We start from the raw sequence: 18,316 nt of genomic DNA on the forward strand, positions 1-18,316 counted from the left end.
TTTCGCTATCGAACAGTGAGATCTCCTTGATCCTTAGGAACTCCCATGGCTTTTTGAGATGCATAATGATACAGGATATTTCATTTAAATTAACCACCAGGTGGTATCGCACTCCAGATTTAATTCATAAGATGGACCCACTGCTTCTCCCGGTCTGTTGGAGATACCGTGAGGAGAGGGGTATGGCAATACATGTTTGGTGGCACTGCAGGAAGATTTCTTCTTTCTGGTCCTACCATTATACAACAAATATGCCCATCTTCGTCCCCTCTTTCCCCACTATTAGTTCTCCTAAATGTACTGAACCAACACTTCCCACTTCACAAACGCTCTTTACGGGCAGCAAAGTTGCTGGTTCCTCTACATTGGTTGTTTGAATATTCCCCTACCGTGGAAGAATGGACATTGGAAGTCCATGTGCTATGTAGATTTGAGGAGCTCTCCAGTTGGGAGAATTTTTCTCATGATGCTTTCCTCACCCTATGTGAGCCTTGGTTCAAATAGAATATCAATTCTCATGCCACTCCTTAACTATCAGCATCCCGTGTTCTGTGTGTAACCAAGTAACATTCATTCACTCCATCTGACTTAGTACTGCAATGTGATTTCCTCCTGGCCTTTAGGCCATTTCATGTATTCTGGTCATTCACTCAATTTAATGTGTAACAGTCTTATCTGCTGTCAATGCTGTACTATTCGCCCTTTTGCCTTCATGCTTTTGGGCATGTTGCCCACATTGCTTGTTGTTTTTCTCATGATTACAACAAATTACAAATAAAGATTTAATAAAAAAAAGAAAAGGTAAACCACCAAGTTGGCTCCCATTGCACTTGAGTGAGTAGAAGCTAAACACCAGCTTTGGTACTACGTAGCTCTGAATTCGATTTCCTTGCATTGAGAAGTCTGGTAGAATTTAGACTATGACAAGTAGAAAGAGTGTCTGTCTGTACCTTTTTTAAACAAAGGTGCTAATTCTGGGTTTAGGATGGAAAGAGTGATGGCAGTTCAGCCTTTGTGGAATATTGAGCCAATTTTTCTGCAAAGTGGTGAAGGGGTTGAGTAGCTGTGTGAGAATCGTAAAGGTGTATAGTACTATATTAGAAGTTTATGATATTGCTCGCAATGGGAAGCACACAGTAGGTTTGTGTGATGCTGCTGATATCCACTCCTGTATCATAAATTATTTGGAAAAAGTCTTTCGCAGTTTGAAAATTGCCTTCTTTCTGGTAGTGTCATTTGAGAGTAGAGAATAATACGGCTTGCTGCCCTTATGGCGTAGGATGGTGTAAGGTTGGAAAATGTTAGGCTACTTTCACACTGGCGTTTTGGCTTTCTGTTTGAGATCTGTTCAGGGCTCTCACAAGCGGTCCAAAACGGATTAGTCTGGCCCTTATGAATGGAAAAGGATCTGCCCAGAATGCATCAGTTTGCCTCCTTCCCATCTCCATTCTGCTTGCAGCGTTTTGGTGTCAGTCTGATTGAAACTGAGCCAAACTGATCCGTTCTGACACACAATGTAAGTCAATGAGGACAGATCCGTTTTCTATGACACAATAGAAAACTGATCCGTCCTCCATTGACTTTCAATGGTGTTCGAGACTGATCCATCTTGGCTATGTTAAAGATGAAACAAACGGATCTGTTCTGAACGGATGCAGACCTTTCTATTATCTGAACGGATCCATCTGTGCAGATCCATGACTGCTCCACACCAAATGCAAGTGTGAAAAGTAGCCTTAGTCATTGTAGGGAGAATAGTTGTGAGATTGGTGGCAAGTAGTTAAGAAAGTAGTTACCTGGATATAATAGATATCATTGTAATAGTCTGTATCAGAGGTGGAACTTTGGAGCAAAGTAAAAGGCAATGGTCTATCGCAGGGGTGGCCAACCTTACAAAAGCGTATAACTACCAGGACCCACAAGCTATACATTTACACACAAGTCAACGTATTTTTTGCCCTATAAGGTTTTAGCGGAAAAAAAAAAAAATTTCATCTGATCTGAGTTTTTTTTCTTATTATTTTTAATTAGCAGAGAAGAAAAGATAATTTTTTTTTTTTTCATCAGACCCCCAATGCTCATCTGACCTAAGATAAGATCTCCCATTCAGACCACCAAAATAAGACCCCCAATGCTCAGATCAAACAACACAAATCAGACTCCCAGTGTCAGACCCCCCAAACAGCCACCAATGGTTAGAATTTATAACACTAGGAGGGGGCGCACTGCGCCACCAATAGATTTAATTAACACATTTATCCAAGTATAGGAGGCAGTGGGTACCGGCAGCGAGTGGCAGCAGCGGTATCGCATACCCAGCCTCAATAACGGGGCATGCGATCCGCCGAACCGCGGCAATTAACCCCTCGGGTATGGCACCTGAGGGGTTAATTTCCGCGGATCGCATGCACTGTTATTGAAGCCGGTTATGTGATACCGCTGCCGCCACTCACTGCCTCCTATATTTGAATTAATATGTTAATTACATAATTCATTGGTGGTGCAGTGGCCACAGCCCCTCCCCTTCTCCTCCTTGTTATCTCCCCATTGGTGGCATCGGCGACACAGTGGAGAGGGAGGGACTCCCTCCTTCCCCACTGTGCTAGTGAAGAGAACATGGCACGCGTTGAGAGCGGCGCATACCATGTTCTTTAACTGATACTAGGCTGCGCAGCTGCTTCCCAGCTCCACCGCTAGAGCCGCACTTGAAGAGGCAAAGAGCCGCGGGTTGCCCACGCCTGGTCTATCGTTTGTTGGTAAATCAGAAATATCTTGTATGCCCTATTCCGCATTAGTCATGTTTTAGACAGGGGCTGATGAGCATTTTTCATGAAAGGAGTAATAGTAAAGTAGTTCCTAAAACATTACTGGGCACATTTACAGTCTCAAAGGCCTTGTGCTGGTGGTGGGTCCGCCGAAGTTATGAAGAGGCGCCGGCCTCTACATAACTTCAGCGCATCCAGCGCCCTTTGCCTTAAACCTAGGTGTAAGTGTAAGACCGCTTACCAGCTGGCTTATAATAAGACCCTTTTGTACACCTAAAACAGGCGTAGCAAATTATAAATGAGACGGGCCTGTTGGCCTGCCCCTTCCCCACCCATGCCACGGCAACAGTTTTAGACCTGGCGTGAGCGGGGCGAAGTCGCAGATAGTGCCTGAAATACGTATTTCAGTGTAGTAAATGACCCCCCTACAACCTTATTCCATTTGTTAGCGGTCATGTCCTGCTCAGCAGATATGCGTATTGTAGTAACATTGAAAATGACTAAAAGATGCCTATTTTGGAGTTATATTTGTATATATGTGCCTTATATACTGTAAGGGCTACATTTTAATGAATTGTGCTCTAAAGCTTCCTTGCATAGGTACCTGAGCTTGGAATCCATGTACCTGGATAAGCTGTTGCCTTACACTTCAATGCCTTTTTGGAGCCAGGTAAGATGATTGATTCAACTCCTTAGCCATGCATACTAACATTTATCTTGGCTATATTACATGTCTGGGGAACATTTACTGTATTATCTACCTGCTGCTACAGTTGTGCTTGCCTACAGTGAAATCCCTTTTGCTTATATACAATGGCCTCAAGATTATAATGTCAACTTACAATGTCTTTTCTGGGCCATCGTAATTTAAAACCAGACATGTCATACAATGCCTCATACTCAGCGGTGCGGTACTATATGTCCTGTAATGCTCTCCGTCTGTACTAGAATGAGCAGCTCCTTTTGACACCTGGTGAGGCCGGCTCCATTTTATTATTCTGGTACACTGTGCTATACAGCACCCTGAAGAAGCTCTGGTCCTCTTCATAGAAAGTGACTTACAGGTTGCAGCATCTAGTCCTAACCGTTATATGTAAGGACTTGTCTCATCTGTTGTAGTCATCTGCTTATTTATTTATTTATTTATTTTTATCTTGGGATGACTTTTTTGGGCTTTGGAACCAATTACTAGTTTTTCCATAGAATTATGGGCTTAAGTTAAAATGGTTTTAGCACACAGTGGTCTTCCCAGAACCAATCGGTATTGTAACTTGAGGGACCACTGTCTTGTCAACTTGTTACATCTGTATTTTTTTGGTGTATAGTGCTAGTTTAATTTTTGTGTGCTCATTTTCAGAATATAGATGGCATATCTTGTACATCCGACATAACTGATATGCCAATTCTGAAGGTAAGTTCATTGTGCCCAGTGTCATTACTTGATCAGTTTCTGATGCTCTGTCTAAACCCACCACACAAAGCATGAGTCAAAAGATGTTAAAAAGATCAGATTGATTTTTAGTATATTTTTTTTAATGCCTAAGTTTTGTAATTTGAGCTACTTTTTAGCTGTAAAGAGGACCTGACATCTGTTTTAGCAAATACTTTTACTCTCCATCGAACAATAATTCAGGAGTATATTTTCTTAGAACACTGTGTTGTGCTTTACAGCCGTGTGCATTCATTGCAGTTTTTTTGTGGACCCATTGAAATGAATGTTTACACATATGGTCCGCAAAAAAAAATACGGGACGTGGAACGAAAATTTGTTCGCATGAGCTCTTTAGAAAAAGAAAACTTGATTTGAACAATAGGACATTTTCTGTTAAATTCCCTGTAAGGTGGAGGTAACGTGCAATTTTTAGCGCAGTTTCTTTCAACAAAGCCCCAGAGTGTATCATAAGGGAAGAAGTGTGACTAGCCTTTGAATTTAGCTTTTTCTCTAGTAACCACTAAGCTACAGTCACCACCCTTCCTACACAGAACAGCCTCTTCTAGTCTCAGCAGTAAAGGGAACACCTATAAAGAGCTGTATGCAAGAAAGAGAGGCAGTGGTAACTGAATACTAGAATTAAAGGGAATGTGTCAGCTGAAAATGAAGTGTGTGTGTGTGTGTGTGTGTGTATATATATATATATATATATATATATATATATATATATATATATATATATATATATATATATATATATATATATATATATATATATATATATTTACATTTACAATCTGGCCACTGAGCCCCATAATAAATCGACACTTTCTTTTCTATAGAGATCACTTTACAGCAGTAATCTAATTATTACAGCAGGATTACAATGAACACCTCTATTATAATGCTGGAGGCTAATAACATAGGAGCCACCATTCACAGTTGGTATTGAGGACTACAAAGGTCTTCCCCCTCCCTGCACAATGACCTCTGCACAAATCGCAGAGCATGCTTGGAACACTCTCACATAGAAGCCAATCAATGTTTCTAAGTTACAAGTCACCATGGTCCATGTGGTTGCTATAAAGCTTTTCTCTGATTTTTAGAGAAGCAGCTCAAGTAAGATGGGTGCTACCATAATGATGGATCGAACTTAAAATAAAATAAAAATCTACAGTAAGAAATTAACATTGATTAGAAAAAATAATGTGTCATTGTCTGATTTTAATTGGTAAAACCTTATTTCAGAAGCATTCTCTTTAAGACTGTGTAAGGACTTAATAATCCTGAGATACTACAATAAACCCTTATGCAAAATAGCCAGCTGAGGACAATACATTGTAATGCATATGTATTATTGCATCCTGGTAGAAAACATTACTTTGGGGCCATTTTGTACAGAAGCATCTTTTGTATGAAATGCACACTAGCCCTTGGTGGGTTAAAGGGGTTCTGCAGGTTTTTTTTTTTTTTTTTTCCTCTGGATAGATCATCAGCATCTGATCGGCGGGGGTCCAACACCCAGGACCCCTGCCAATCAGCTGTTTGAGAAGGCAGGGGCGCTGGCAGTAGTGCAGCGGCCTTCTCGCTGTTGACCGCAGGCCCAGTGATGTCACGACTAGTATCAATGGCCTGGGTGGGGCTAACTTGAATAGAGCCTAGCCGCGCCCAGGCCAGTGATAATGGTCATGAAGTCACTGGGCCTGCGGTAAACGGCACTACTGCCAGCGCCGCTGCCTTCTCAAACAGCTGATCGGCTGGGGTCCCGGGTGTCTGACCCCTGCCGATCAGATGCTGATGATCTATCCAGAGGATACTGCAGAACCCCTTTAAATGTGGTTTGCCTTTGAACCATGTTTTTATGTAATGTAATTGTTATGTTATTTATTTTATAAATTCACAAATTGCTTCTGAACAGGCTGGAATATTTAAAGGGTTTTGGAAAATGTTTTATTGTGAACTGGAACACATGAAGCAAGCCCAGCAACGATTTCTGTACATTAACCACATGCCAAGGAGGGATTGGTGCAGACTGATCTCTGAAGTGGTAAGCTATGCCCTACATTTGTATGAAATGGGGGGGGGAGAATATGTATTTTCATGCTGCCCCAGCAAAATGCTCCTGTAAGCATTATGGCAAATATACAGCTGTCTGGCTGTGGGTCACGGACCTTAAGCAAAAAGTGGATCATTGAATTTACATTGGTTACAGGGGTTATCCCACAAATCAAAAATATAAAATATCTAGAGTAATGCGCACCATTATATTAACTATATCCATTCAAAAAATAACTCTTCTCTCCGGTGTAATTTTCACCATTTTAACTTCTTTACTCACTCCTCTGCAGCCCTGGTCTCTTCACTTTTTGTGGGCAGGCAGCAGCTCGTCCCATGTGACCATCAAGCAGCTGTATCTTCCTGCAGTGCACTGCAGTCAGCTATTGCTAAGCCTGCCCCCCAGTTGCCAAAATTGTGTTCTCCTGTATTCCTTCCCTGCATACAAAATAGTTCCTCACACACCTCCCCAGCGATTCCACTAATAAATAGTACTAGCTCCAAAATGTCCTTCTCCACTGTCTAGAGAGATATAGCTATGTAGTTCTTTTAATTTAGACGTAAGCACTGAAGGGAGCAAGGAAGCAACTGAGTATGTGGGAGTGAACGCAGGAGGAGTTGGACTAGGATAGACGGCAGGTGGCGCTACCAGAAAGAACAATTTAACGTACATTGCCTGTATATTGCAATAATCATTTGAAATGCTGTATTCATTGCATAGCAATACATTTTTTTTTTTTCATGGGATATCTTCTTTGAGAAGTGTTTCTGAAATAATTCATAAAATCTGAGTGCTATTAAGTCCTGTGAACTTTCCCATATCAGGGTCTGATCACATCTCTATCAGAAGATTCTGTCATAGTTCCTCAAACAGCACAGCATGTTGCACAGTATTTTCTGTTGAAGCGAAGGGCACCATAATGGAAACCTGTGGGGTGGGGAACGAAACGGAAAATCCAAAGTCGTCACTGCTGTGTGACCAGACTGTAATCTGTAACTACTGTAACTATTTTATACGATTTGTAACATTTTAATTTTGTTACAGGATACAGTAGAGAAGAGAAATGATGTGTACCAACGAAATGTACTTGAGAATGCTAAAAAGTAAGTACCTTTTAATTTTCTTTATGTACTGAGTGAATACGTGTATACTGTACAACTGTTACTTGGGTATGATTTACTAAAGGGGTTGGCCTCTACAGGGCACCCTCAAGCTCTACTAATTCACCTATTGTGACATAGTATAGGTACTCTCGGATTGTCTCAAGGGGAGTTAGTATATGAGCAGATATATAATTGGATATATAATATTTTGGTCTGTTTAGTTGTGTGTGTGTGTATGTAGGCATAAGTGACATGTATAAGCAAGCGTGTTCTGTGACATTTATCTACAAACGTTGTTGCTGTTTGGCTACGAACAAGTTTTTTTTTTTTTGATACATGAAGGTACTAATAAATGTAAAGTGCTAAGTGGCATTTTCACCATGTGCCAGGTATCCAGTTTCAGAAGATATATGGCTATATATTGTATGATTTTATTTTATTTTTTTAAATTTAAAGGGTTTCTACCACTTAGGTGTCACATATTTGGCTGTCAGACACTAGCGATCCGCTAGTGTCTGCTCTGGCCAACCATCCTAATATAATTGCTTTTGGGACGGTGGTTTGGCTAAAAAAACTACTTTTATTAATATGCTAATGAGCCTCTAGGTGCTATGGGGGCGTCATTAGCACCTAGAGGCTCCGTCTACCTTTAGAAACTGCCGCCCCCAGCGCGTCCCTCCAGCCCGCCCATCTCCTCCTGAATGCGATCCTCGTATGTATTCTGCGCATGCGCAGTAAATGTCTGACAGCTTCCCTGCTCAGACATCTCCACTGCGCCTGTTCCTCGGAGCACTATGGCGTCATCGCGCAGGCGCAGTGGAGATGTCTGAGCAAGGAAGCGGTCAGACATTCACTGCGCATGCGCAGAATACATACGAGGATCGCATTCAGGAGGAGATGGGCGGGCTGGAGGGACGCGCTCGGCGGCGGCAGTTTCTGAAGGTAGACGGAGCCTCTAGGTGCTAATGACGCCCCCATAGCACCTAGAGGCTCATTAGCATATTAATAAAAGTAGTTTTTTTAGCCAAACCACCGTCCCAAAAGCAATTATATTAGGATGGTTGGCCAGAGCAGACACTAGCGGATCGCTAGTGTCTGACAGCCAAATATGTGACACCTAAGTGGTAGAAACCCTTTAATACTACTGGTTTTATTTGGGGCCGCACGGTGGCTCAGCGGTTAGCACTGGTGCCTTGCAGCGATTGGGTCCCAGGTTCAAATCCGACCAATAATAACATCTGCCTGGAGCTTGTATGTTTGCATGGATTTCCTCCCACACTCCAAAGACCTACTGATGGGGAACTTAGATTGTGATAGATGCTAATATCTGTGAAGTGCTGCAGAATATGTCCGTGCTATACAAGTGCATAAAATAAATATTTGTGCAGAGCGTGAATGGGTTAATTAGATTTACTTTTGTAGCCTCACAGATAGTATATAATAAATCTTTATAATTTATTTTTATTATTACATCCTAATGATTGCTTATTTTATTCTTTCAGGGTTCTTCGAAACATGAGCACAAGGAAATATGGTAAGTAAGAGTTTACTTGATTGGAGTCGGGAAGGAGTTTTTATTCCCCTAAAGTGGGGAAAATTGGCTTCTACCTCACAGGGATTATTTTTTTTTGCCTTCCTCTGGATCAACTTGCAGGATAACAGGATGGACAAATGTCTTTTTTTCGGCCTTATATACTATGTTACTATGTTACCTATTGACGGATACGTTTCTGGAGTGTTTGGTGGCCAGAAAACAAGATAATGCTCTGTTCACACTAGCATCATAACTTTCATTTATAATGGAAACAATGACGCTCTATGTGCTGGATCTGTCGTATGATAAACCCATATAGTGACCGACGAGTCCCATTAAAGGGGTTCTGCACTTTCAATTAACTGATGATCTATCCTCTGGATAGATCATCGGCTTCTGATCGGCGGGGGTCCGACACCTGGGACCCCCGCCGATCAGCTGTTCGAGAAGGCAGCGCCGCGGCCTTCTCACTGTTTACCGCCGGGCCGCCCGCCCACTGACGTCACGACTTGTATCAATTACAGTGGGCGCGGCTAAGCTCTGTTCACTTGAATGGAGCTTAGCCGCGCCCACTCTAGTTGATACAAGTCGTGACGTCAGTGGGCGGGCGGCCCGGCGGTAAACAGTGAGAAGGCCGCGGTGCTGCTGGAGCGCCGCTGCCTTCTCAAACAGCTGATCGGCGGGGGTCCCGGGTGTCGGACCCTGGCCGATCAGAAGCTGATGATCTATCCAGAGGATAGATCATCAGTTAATTGAAAGTGCAGAACCCCTTTAAATTAAAATGTATGTTTCCAAATTCAGTTTCTTTCACAGGTTTCCCAAGAATGCTGTCCCTAGAGTTATATAAAAATGTATTGTGTTATATTAAATATTATTTATTATGACCACACACACACACACACACACACACACACACACACACACACGAGGAACTGTCATGAAAAAGCCCCAAACCCCTGGTTTGTGACTTTGTGAACGTCATTTCACCCAAATTTAGGCACAAGTGGTGTTTTTTACCACTTTCTGAAAGTGGGTTGTGGTGTGCACGGACTGCTAAAGGATGCACCTAATTTCTAGACCTGTGCCTCACCGTAAAATAATAGCATCCTCTGGGGGAGCAGACGATATTTAAGCCTGGTTTGAAACGGGAGTCTTTGATAAATGACCCCAGCAACAATATAAGGCCTTGTTCGCACATCAGTGTTTGGCCAGTGATTTCCATCAGTGATTGTAAGCCAAAACCAGGACTGGAGCCTAAACGGACATAAGGTATAGGGGAAATATCTGCACCTGTTCTGTGTTTAGAGCCGTACATAGTTTTGGCTCAAAATCACTGATGGAAATCACTGACCGAACACTGATGTGTGAATAAGGCATAATGAGAAGTATAATACAATATATTACTATATAAATAGGGCTATCACAACCTGTTATTGGTGGGGTAAGTTTGGGATCCGTCAAGGCTTCCGTTGCCTTGATGAGTACATCACTGTACATGCTGCACATTTCTGGTCAACTGATCCGGATGATACCCCCAAGACTTGCCAAATAAATTCTCATTGGTTGTTGTACATGCACTGAGAGGAGAAGAAGAAAACCATCTGCCCAGAGAAGGGAGGATGCCGGAGTATTCAGAGTACTTATGACTGATTTTGACCTACATGGGTTTACTCAAGCCTTTTGGAGTATAAATAAAATATTTGAGAAGTCATATTTGTGTGGCTCCAAGCACTGACATACTCCTTTTAGCTATTGCATGTATCCAACGGATACTGGCCAAGTATACATTTGTCACTTCTTCACTAGAGAATGGGAATCCCGATTCTCTGCATTAGTGGGGGTAGTTCCAAAACGAATTGAATTGTATGCTTGACTTCCTCTGCAGATGGAAGAATTGTGCCATTAAACCAGGAAGAAGATTATCTACAGAAAGATCTAATGGGACTGGTATGTTTTTTAAAATATAAAGCATTTACAAGCCAATATATATTATTATAATATATGAGAGAGAGAGAGAGAGAGATTTCCACAGCACATCCAAATAGTAAAAAGTAAAAAAGCGACTTTATTCACCAGACACGCGACGTTTCGATTCGCTCAATGGGATCTTTCTCAAGCAGTGAGAAAGTGAAAGATCCCATTGAGCGGATCGAAACGTCGCGTGTCTGGTGAATAAAGTCGCTTTTTTACTTTTTACTATTTGGATGTGCTGTGGAATTTTCTGCTCTTATACTTTTGGAGGTGGATCGTCTCCCCAGCCGCTGCCACTCCGACTGTACCGTCCAGACAGCTGTGCTGCCCACACCCTTCTACCTGTGCTATATAGATATATACAAAAACAAGAGTTCAGTGGCAGCACCGTCAATGGAAAAATATGGGTGCAGCTGGCCCAGTGTGGATATAAGCCAATCCAGATAGATAAAAATAACAAAAAGGGCAGCACTCCAGAAGGTAAAAGACGAAAGAAATCTTTAATTACCCATATGGGACAAGCGACGTTTCGGCTCAATGTGTGAGCCTTTCTCAAGCCTTGAAACGTCGCTTGTCCCATATGGGTAATTAAAGATTTCTTTCATCTTTTACCTTCTGGAGTGCTGCCCTTTTTGTTATTTTTTATATATATATATATATATATATATATATATATATAATGTGTAGTAACTGTAGATGCACACTAGAGTAGAGCTGTATTGTGTCAGAAAACGCACTTCTTGAAGAGCCCACTAGATGTCACTGATCTCCCACTGTAGAACCAAACCATAGCCAAAGACTGTGTAGGAGAAACCAGAACAATAATACCATTTATAGGCGGAGTCTTCCATGCAGGTATTCAGCACTACGGTCTTTGTTAGGCAATTAAAATTCTTTCTTTCTAGTAGCCAATAAAATCTATCCTTTTTCTGTTATGGTGCCAATACATGATGAGGGCAGTAGTTTGCAGCACAGCAGAGAACTGCACAGCAAAATTTCCTGGGGCCTTACTACACACAGTTTTGCAATGTAGTGTTTAGCTTTGCGGTTTGTACAGGTGAAGCACATTGAAACCATTTGCTTCACCAGCCACACTGCTGAAACCAAATAACAAGACCGCACCAATCTGCCGTGAATCCCAGTGGATCTTGGCTATGCAGCAAACATCTTAGGGTACTTTCACACTTGCGTTGTTTGATTCCGGCAGGCAGTTCCATTGCCTGAACTGACTGCATAATCAGGCAAACTGTATGCAAACGGATGTCATTTTTTTTTCTGACTGTTCAGGCATTTTTAAGACTGATCAGTCTGAAAAATGCCTGATCAGTCAGAAAAATGCATTGCAATACCGGATCCGTTTTTCCAGTGTCATCAGGCAAAACAGATCTGTTTTTTTTTTTTTTCTTTCAAATTTTTAAAGGTCTGCAGAACGGCAGGACGGATCCGGCATTCCGGTATTTTGAATGCCGGATCCAGCACTAATACTTTCCTATAAAAAATAATAATAATTCAGGCAAGTCTTCTGTTTTTTTTCCGCCTGAGATAAAACCGTAGCATGCTACGGTTTTCTCTTTTGCCTGATCAGTCAAAATGACTGAACTGAAGACATCCTGAACGCATTGCTCTCCATTCAGAATGCATGGGGATATGCCTGATCAGTTTTTTTCCGGTATAGAGCCCCTGTGACGGAACTCTATGCCGGAAAAGAAAAACGCTAGTGTGAAAGTAGCCTAAGGCCGCTTTCACACGAGCAAGTGTCACGCTACGGACTTGCAGCGCAGCACCCGTCCTGAACTTCCAGCACTGACCTGCGTTACATAGCATTATATTGATTTATGATGCTATGTAACCCTTAGGCCCCTTTCACACGGCGAGTTTTCCGTGCGGGTGCGATCCGTGCGGCGAACGTATGGCACCCGCACTAAATCCTGACCCATTCATTTCTATGGGGCTGTGCACATGAGCGTTGTTTTTAACGCATCACTTGTGCGTTCAGTTGAAATCGCAGCATGCTCTATATTGTCCGAAGTGAATGGGGTGTGTGAAAATCGGATGGCATCCGCAAGCAAGTACGGATGCTGTGCGATTTGCACGCACGGTTGCTAGGAGACAATCGGGATGGAGACCCGTTCATTATTATTTTCCCTTATAACATGGTTATAAGGGAAAATAATAGCATTCTGAATACAGAATGCATAGTAAACCAGCGCTAGAGGGGTTAAAAAAAAAAAATTAAATTTTTTTAACTCGCCTTAGTCCACTTGATCGCGAAGCTGGCATCTCCTTGTGTCTCCTCTGCGCTGAACAGGACCTGGGGTGAGCTGCTCCATTAAATACCAGTTAAGGACCTTCGATGACGTCACCGGAGTGACGTCATCAAAGGTCCTTTATCTGTATTTAATGCTCACCACAGGTCCTATTCAACAAAGGAGACACAAGGAGATGCCGGGCTTCGCGATCAAGTGGACTAAGCCGAGTTAAATTTTTATTTATTTTTTTAACCCCTCTAGCGCTGGTTTACTATGCATTCTGTATTCAGAATGCTATTATTTTCCCTTATAACCATGTTATAAGGGAAAATAATACAATCTTCAGAACATCAATCCCAATGTTTTGCACTCGCGCGGGAAAATCGCGCATTTTCCCGCAACGCACCTGGCTCTTATCCGGGCAAAAAAACTGACGCCCGTGTGAAAGAGGCCTTACAGTTCTGGAGTGTATTGGATAACACTTAACAGCATTATGCCAGTGTTATCCAATACATTCCAAAACTGTAAGGGTTACATAGCATCATAAATCAATATAATGCTGTGTAACGCAGGTCAGTGCTAGAAGTTCAAGACCTGGATCTGCGCTGCTAGTCCAGAGCGTGACACTCGCTCGTGTGAAAGCGGCCTAAAGGTCCCTTTACATGGGACGATATTATAGCAGTTTGTCGGGATGGAAATGTTCCTTCCCAAAAATCTGCTGACCGCTGCATTTACACCGATCTCCTCCACAGTATGTAAAGGAGTGATCGCCAATGCCATAGCTCTTTCTTATACTGACTTGTTGTTTGCTGGCAGGTGATTGTGTTTACACAGCACAATCTGCTGCCGGTAAACGATCATTTTTGCGTGCGCACAAGCAATCGGATTACCCGATGAATGAGTGCTTGGTGGTACATTTACACCCACCGATCATCGCTAACAAGCGTTACTATAATTGCTAGTTAGTGATAATCTGTGACCTCATGTGTCAATTTTTTATTTCTTTTTTGCAGTTTCCCACTACACTGTGTAGAATATTAAATGCTGCCATTAGAAAGTCCAACTTGTTCATAAAAAGGTCTCATAATGCTGTGTGAATGGAATAGGGAATGCATGCTCTAGATACATAGACATAAGAATTGTCTGCCTTCAATCACCACAAGTTTGTTTATAGCCTATATAAAGAGTACAGTATACAGGAAGCTCATAAGCTCCCTCTAGTGGTGTCTGCAGACAGGATTTTATCATTTGCCTATGCAGGGGATATCGTGTGTGTGTGTGTGTATATATATGTGTGTGTGTGTGTGTGTGTGTGTGTATGTATGTGTATGTATGTGTATATATATATATATATATATATATATATATATATATATATATATATATATATATATATATATATAGTCATGTGAAAAAATTAGGACACCCTTTGAAAGCATGTGGTTTTTTGTAACATTTTTAATAAAAGGTTATTAGGTTATTTCATCTCCGTTTCAACAATACAGAGAGATTAAAGTAATCCAACTAAACAAAGAAAACTGAAGAAAAGTCTTTTCAAGATCTTCTGTAAATGTCATTCTACAAAAATGCCTATTCTAACTGAGGAAAAAGATAGGACACCCTTGCCCCTAATAGCGAGTGTTACCTCCTTTTGGCTGAAATAACTGCAGTGAGACGGTTCTTGTAGCCATCTACCAGTCTTCGACATCGGTCTGAGGAAATTTTACCCCACTCCTCAATGCAGAACTTTTTCAGCTGTGAGATGTTTGAGGGGTTTCTTGCACGTACAGCCCTTTTCAAGTCACCCCACAGCATCTCAATGGGATTCAAATCTGGACTTTGACTTGGCCATTCCAGGACTCTCCATTTCTTCTTTTTCAGCCAATCTTTGGTTGATTTACTAGTATGTTTTGGGTCATTGTCATGTTGCATGGTCCAGTTCCGCTTCAGCTTTAATTTTCGAACTGATGGTCTCACATGTTCTTCAAGCACCTTCTGATACACAGTAGAATTCATCGTGGATTCTATGATGGTGAGCTGACCAGGTCCTGCTGCAGCAAAGCAGCCCCAAACCATGACACTTCCACCTCCATGCTTCACAGTTGGTATGAGGTTCTTTTCTTGGAATGCTGTGTTTGGTTTACGCCAAACATGTCCTCTGCTGTTGTGTCCAAATAATTCAATTTTGGACTCATCTGTCCAAAGAACATTATTCCAGAAGTCCTGGTCTTTGTCAACTTTATCTCTGGCAAATGTCAGTCTGGCCTCGATGTTTCTCTTGGAAAGCAAAGGTTTCCTCCTTGCACACCTCCCATGCAAGTTAAACTTGTACAGTCTCTTTCTGATTGTAGAGGCATGTACTTCTACATCAACAGTAGCCAGAGCCTGCTGTAGTTCTCGAGATGACACTTTAGGGTTTTTGGAGACCTCTTTTAGCATCTTGCGGTCTGCTCTTGGGGTGAACTTGCTGGGGCGACCAGTCCTGGGCATGTTGGCAGTTGTTTTGAAAGCCCTCCACTTGTAGACTATCTTCCGGACAGTGGAATGGCTGATTTCAAAATCTTTTGAGATCTTTTTAAATCCCTTCCCAGACTCATAGGCTGCTACAATCTTTTTTCTGAAGTCCTCTGACAGCTCTTTTGCTCTCACCATGGTGCTCACTCTCACTTCAACAGTCAGGAGCACACCAAACTAAATGTCTGAGGTTTAAATAGGGCAAGCCTCATTCAACATGCAGAGTAACGATCTACTAATTATGTGCACCTGGTGTGATATACCTGTGTGAGATCTGAGCCAATTTAAGAGGGAATACATGTGAGGGTGTCCTATCTTTTTCCTCAGTTAGAATAGGCATTTTTGTAGAATGACATTTACAGAAGATCTTGAAAAGACTTTTCTTCAGTTTTCTTTGTTTAGTTGGATTACTTTAATCTCTCTGTATTGTTGAAACGGAGATGAAATAACCTTTTATTAAAAATGTTACAAAAAACCACATGCTTTCAAAGGGTGTCCTAATTTTTTCACATGACTGTGTGTGTGTATATATATATATATATATATATATATATATATATATATATATATATATATATATATATATATATATATATATGCTGCTATAAAAAACATCTTAAATTAAGAAGCAAAGAATAATAGTGTTCAAAGATGCACTTTTAATCCTTATATGCTGTATCTGCACATAGATGCAAAGCACTTTGCAAAGTCCTACATTAGAGCAGGGGTGCACAACCTGGCCATGGTACAGAACCATGGGTTGCGGCCCCCGCCCTGCTGGGCAGAAACACAGCTGATCCTACAATCAGCTGTGTTTCTGCACAGAGCTCCGCACAGCAGATGGATCACAGGTTTTGCTCCTGTACTGTAGCAGGAGCAGAAGGGGTCCCAGGCTATTACCCTGGGTTCAGACCTGAGCGTTCTGAAAGGAGCGCTCTGTATGCGCGATTGTACTGGCGTTTACAATCGCGCATACAGAGACAGGCAAACACACATTGTCACGCGTTCCCGAATATCTATGTACGTGAACGCGCGACAAAACGCCCCAAAAAAGCTCAAGAACTTGTTTGCGCATCGGGCGTTTTACACGCTGTAAAATGCCCAGGTGAGAACCACTCCCATAGGGAAGCATTGGTTTCTCCTTGTTGAGCGTTTTACAGCGCGTAGGAACGCGCTGTAAAACGCTCAGGTGTGAACTTAGGGTTAGTGAGAGCGGGGAAGCTGAGGAGAAGACAGAAGCGCTTTATTAGCACTTCTGCCTTCTCTTCTATGAGCGCTCTGCAGTGTAGACCCAGCGATCACGTGATCTCTGGGTGTCTCGGGAACAGAAGAGTGCTGCCCTGGTACAAAGCCTCCTGTAGCAGGCTGGTTTGGGCTCCTTTGGATGCTCCAGTTACAGTGGAAATAGTACAAAAAAAATTCAATTTGTCCCCAAGAGGTCACTGAATGACCTTTTGGGAGACAATAAGTATGTGGTAAAAATATATTTTAAAAAAAGTTAAAAGAATGATTTTGAAAAATTTGAAAAATAAATTAAAAAATTATGGGAGTGAACAAACTAATGTTCGGTACCAGCGCTGGAATTTAAATTTGGTTTAGTGATTTACCTTGTACCTATGTGGGGTTTTGATCCGTGGTTGTCTAGCGACTGTCGGGTATGGTGACAGGATACGGTAGCTTGCGCAGCGCTTCTTCAAAGGATTTCTTCCTGCTCAACCTCAGAGCGTGTACGCCGCCCCGGCCGGTAGCTGGCGCACACGCGAGGGAGCTGTGATGGTGCAGGGTTCCGGGACGAGCGGCGTGACGTCACGACTGTCCTACGGGGTAAGCCAGAGACCAAAAGATCCTACGCGTTTCGAAACCTACGGGTTTCTTCGTCAGGGATGGTTGTTCTAACTATGCTCTGGGTTTATGTAGGTGCCCGGTCCCTATGGCAGCTGCTCAAAGTTAATTAATCAAATCACCATGATTAGGTATTGTATAAGATCCCCTATGGATAGAATATGGCCTTTATCTACTCAAAATAAACATCAATTGGATAGGTTTTAAAATGTAGATGTCTAGAATGCAAATAATTCCATCTCTTGGTTCAGACCGTTAGGTGCCAAAGAGTTCAATCTGAACATCCATTTACTTTCACATCTGGACAGTTGTTTGATAACGTCTCCACCTCTCGGATTTAATTTTATTTTTTCAATACCCCCAAAAAAAGAACCGAAAAAACTGCCTGCGTGGTATTGGGTATAGTGACGGGACAGGGGGTGACCGTCATATTTTTTCTTTATGTTATTAAGATGTTCCCCCATCCTAGTTTTCAGTTCACGTTTGGTTCGACCCACATATATTTTTAAACATGGGCATTTAATGAAATAGACCATGCACCGAGTGTTACATGTAATATATTGATTAATTTTGTATTTGTGATGATTATCCCCTATTTCTGTTATGGGAAATTTGGTTATGCCTTGTTTAATTTTTTTACAGTTATTACATATTTTACATGGGAAGAAACCTTTGTGTCAGGTGATTTATTTTCTTGGTTTGGGGCAATCTCACGGTGGGCGCTACCATGGTACACAAGCTTAGTGCTTTTCTGAAAATAAATGTGGGATTTTTTGGGATCCTATCACCTATTACAGTGGTGGGCAACCTTATTAGTAAAATGAGCCAAATATCGACAAAACAGCGATTT

The 18,316-nt window shown here is 41.9% G+C and overlaps 1 protein-coding gene across 2 annotated transcripts in view; it reads left to right on the forward strand.

Annotated features, from left to right (window-relative positions):
• Positions 1-18,316, forward strand: part of LOC122927858 (gamma-secretase activating protein) — a 139,611-nt gene that overhangs the window by 86,249 nt on the left and 35,046 nt on the right. For both annotated transcript variants that reach the window (XM_044280146.1, XM_044280147.1), the window contains exons 18-23: positions 3,353-3,435; positions 4,123-4,176; positions 6,116-6,244; positions 7,298-7,356; positions 8,859-8,890; positions 10,776-10,837. In XM_044280146.1, the coding sequence (XP_044136081.1) occupies positions 3,353-3,435; positions 4,123-4,176; positions 6,116-6,244; positions 7,298-7,356; positions 8,859-8,890; positions 10,776-10,837 (419 nt within the window). The remainder of the gene's footprint in view (positions 1-3,352; positions 3,436-4,122; positions 4,177-6,115; positions 6,245-7,297; positions 7,357-8,858; positions 8,891-10,775; positions 10,838-18,316) is intronic.

This window comes from Bufo gargarizans, chromosome 2 (assembly GCF_014858855.1).
Source record: "Bufo gargarizans isolate SCDJY-AF-19 chromosome 2, ASM1485885v1, whole genome shotgun sequence".
NCBI classification, from domain to species: Eukaryota; Metazoa; Chordata; class Amphibia; order Anura; family Bufonidae; genus Bufo; species Bufo gargarizans.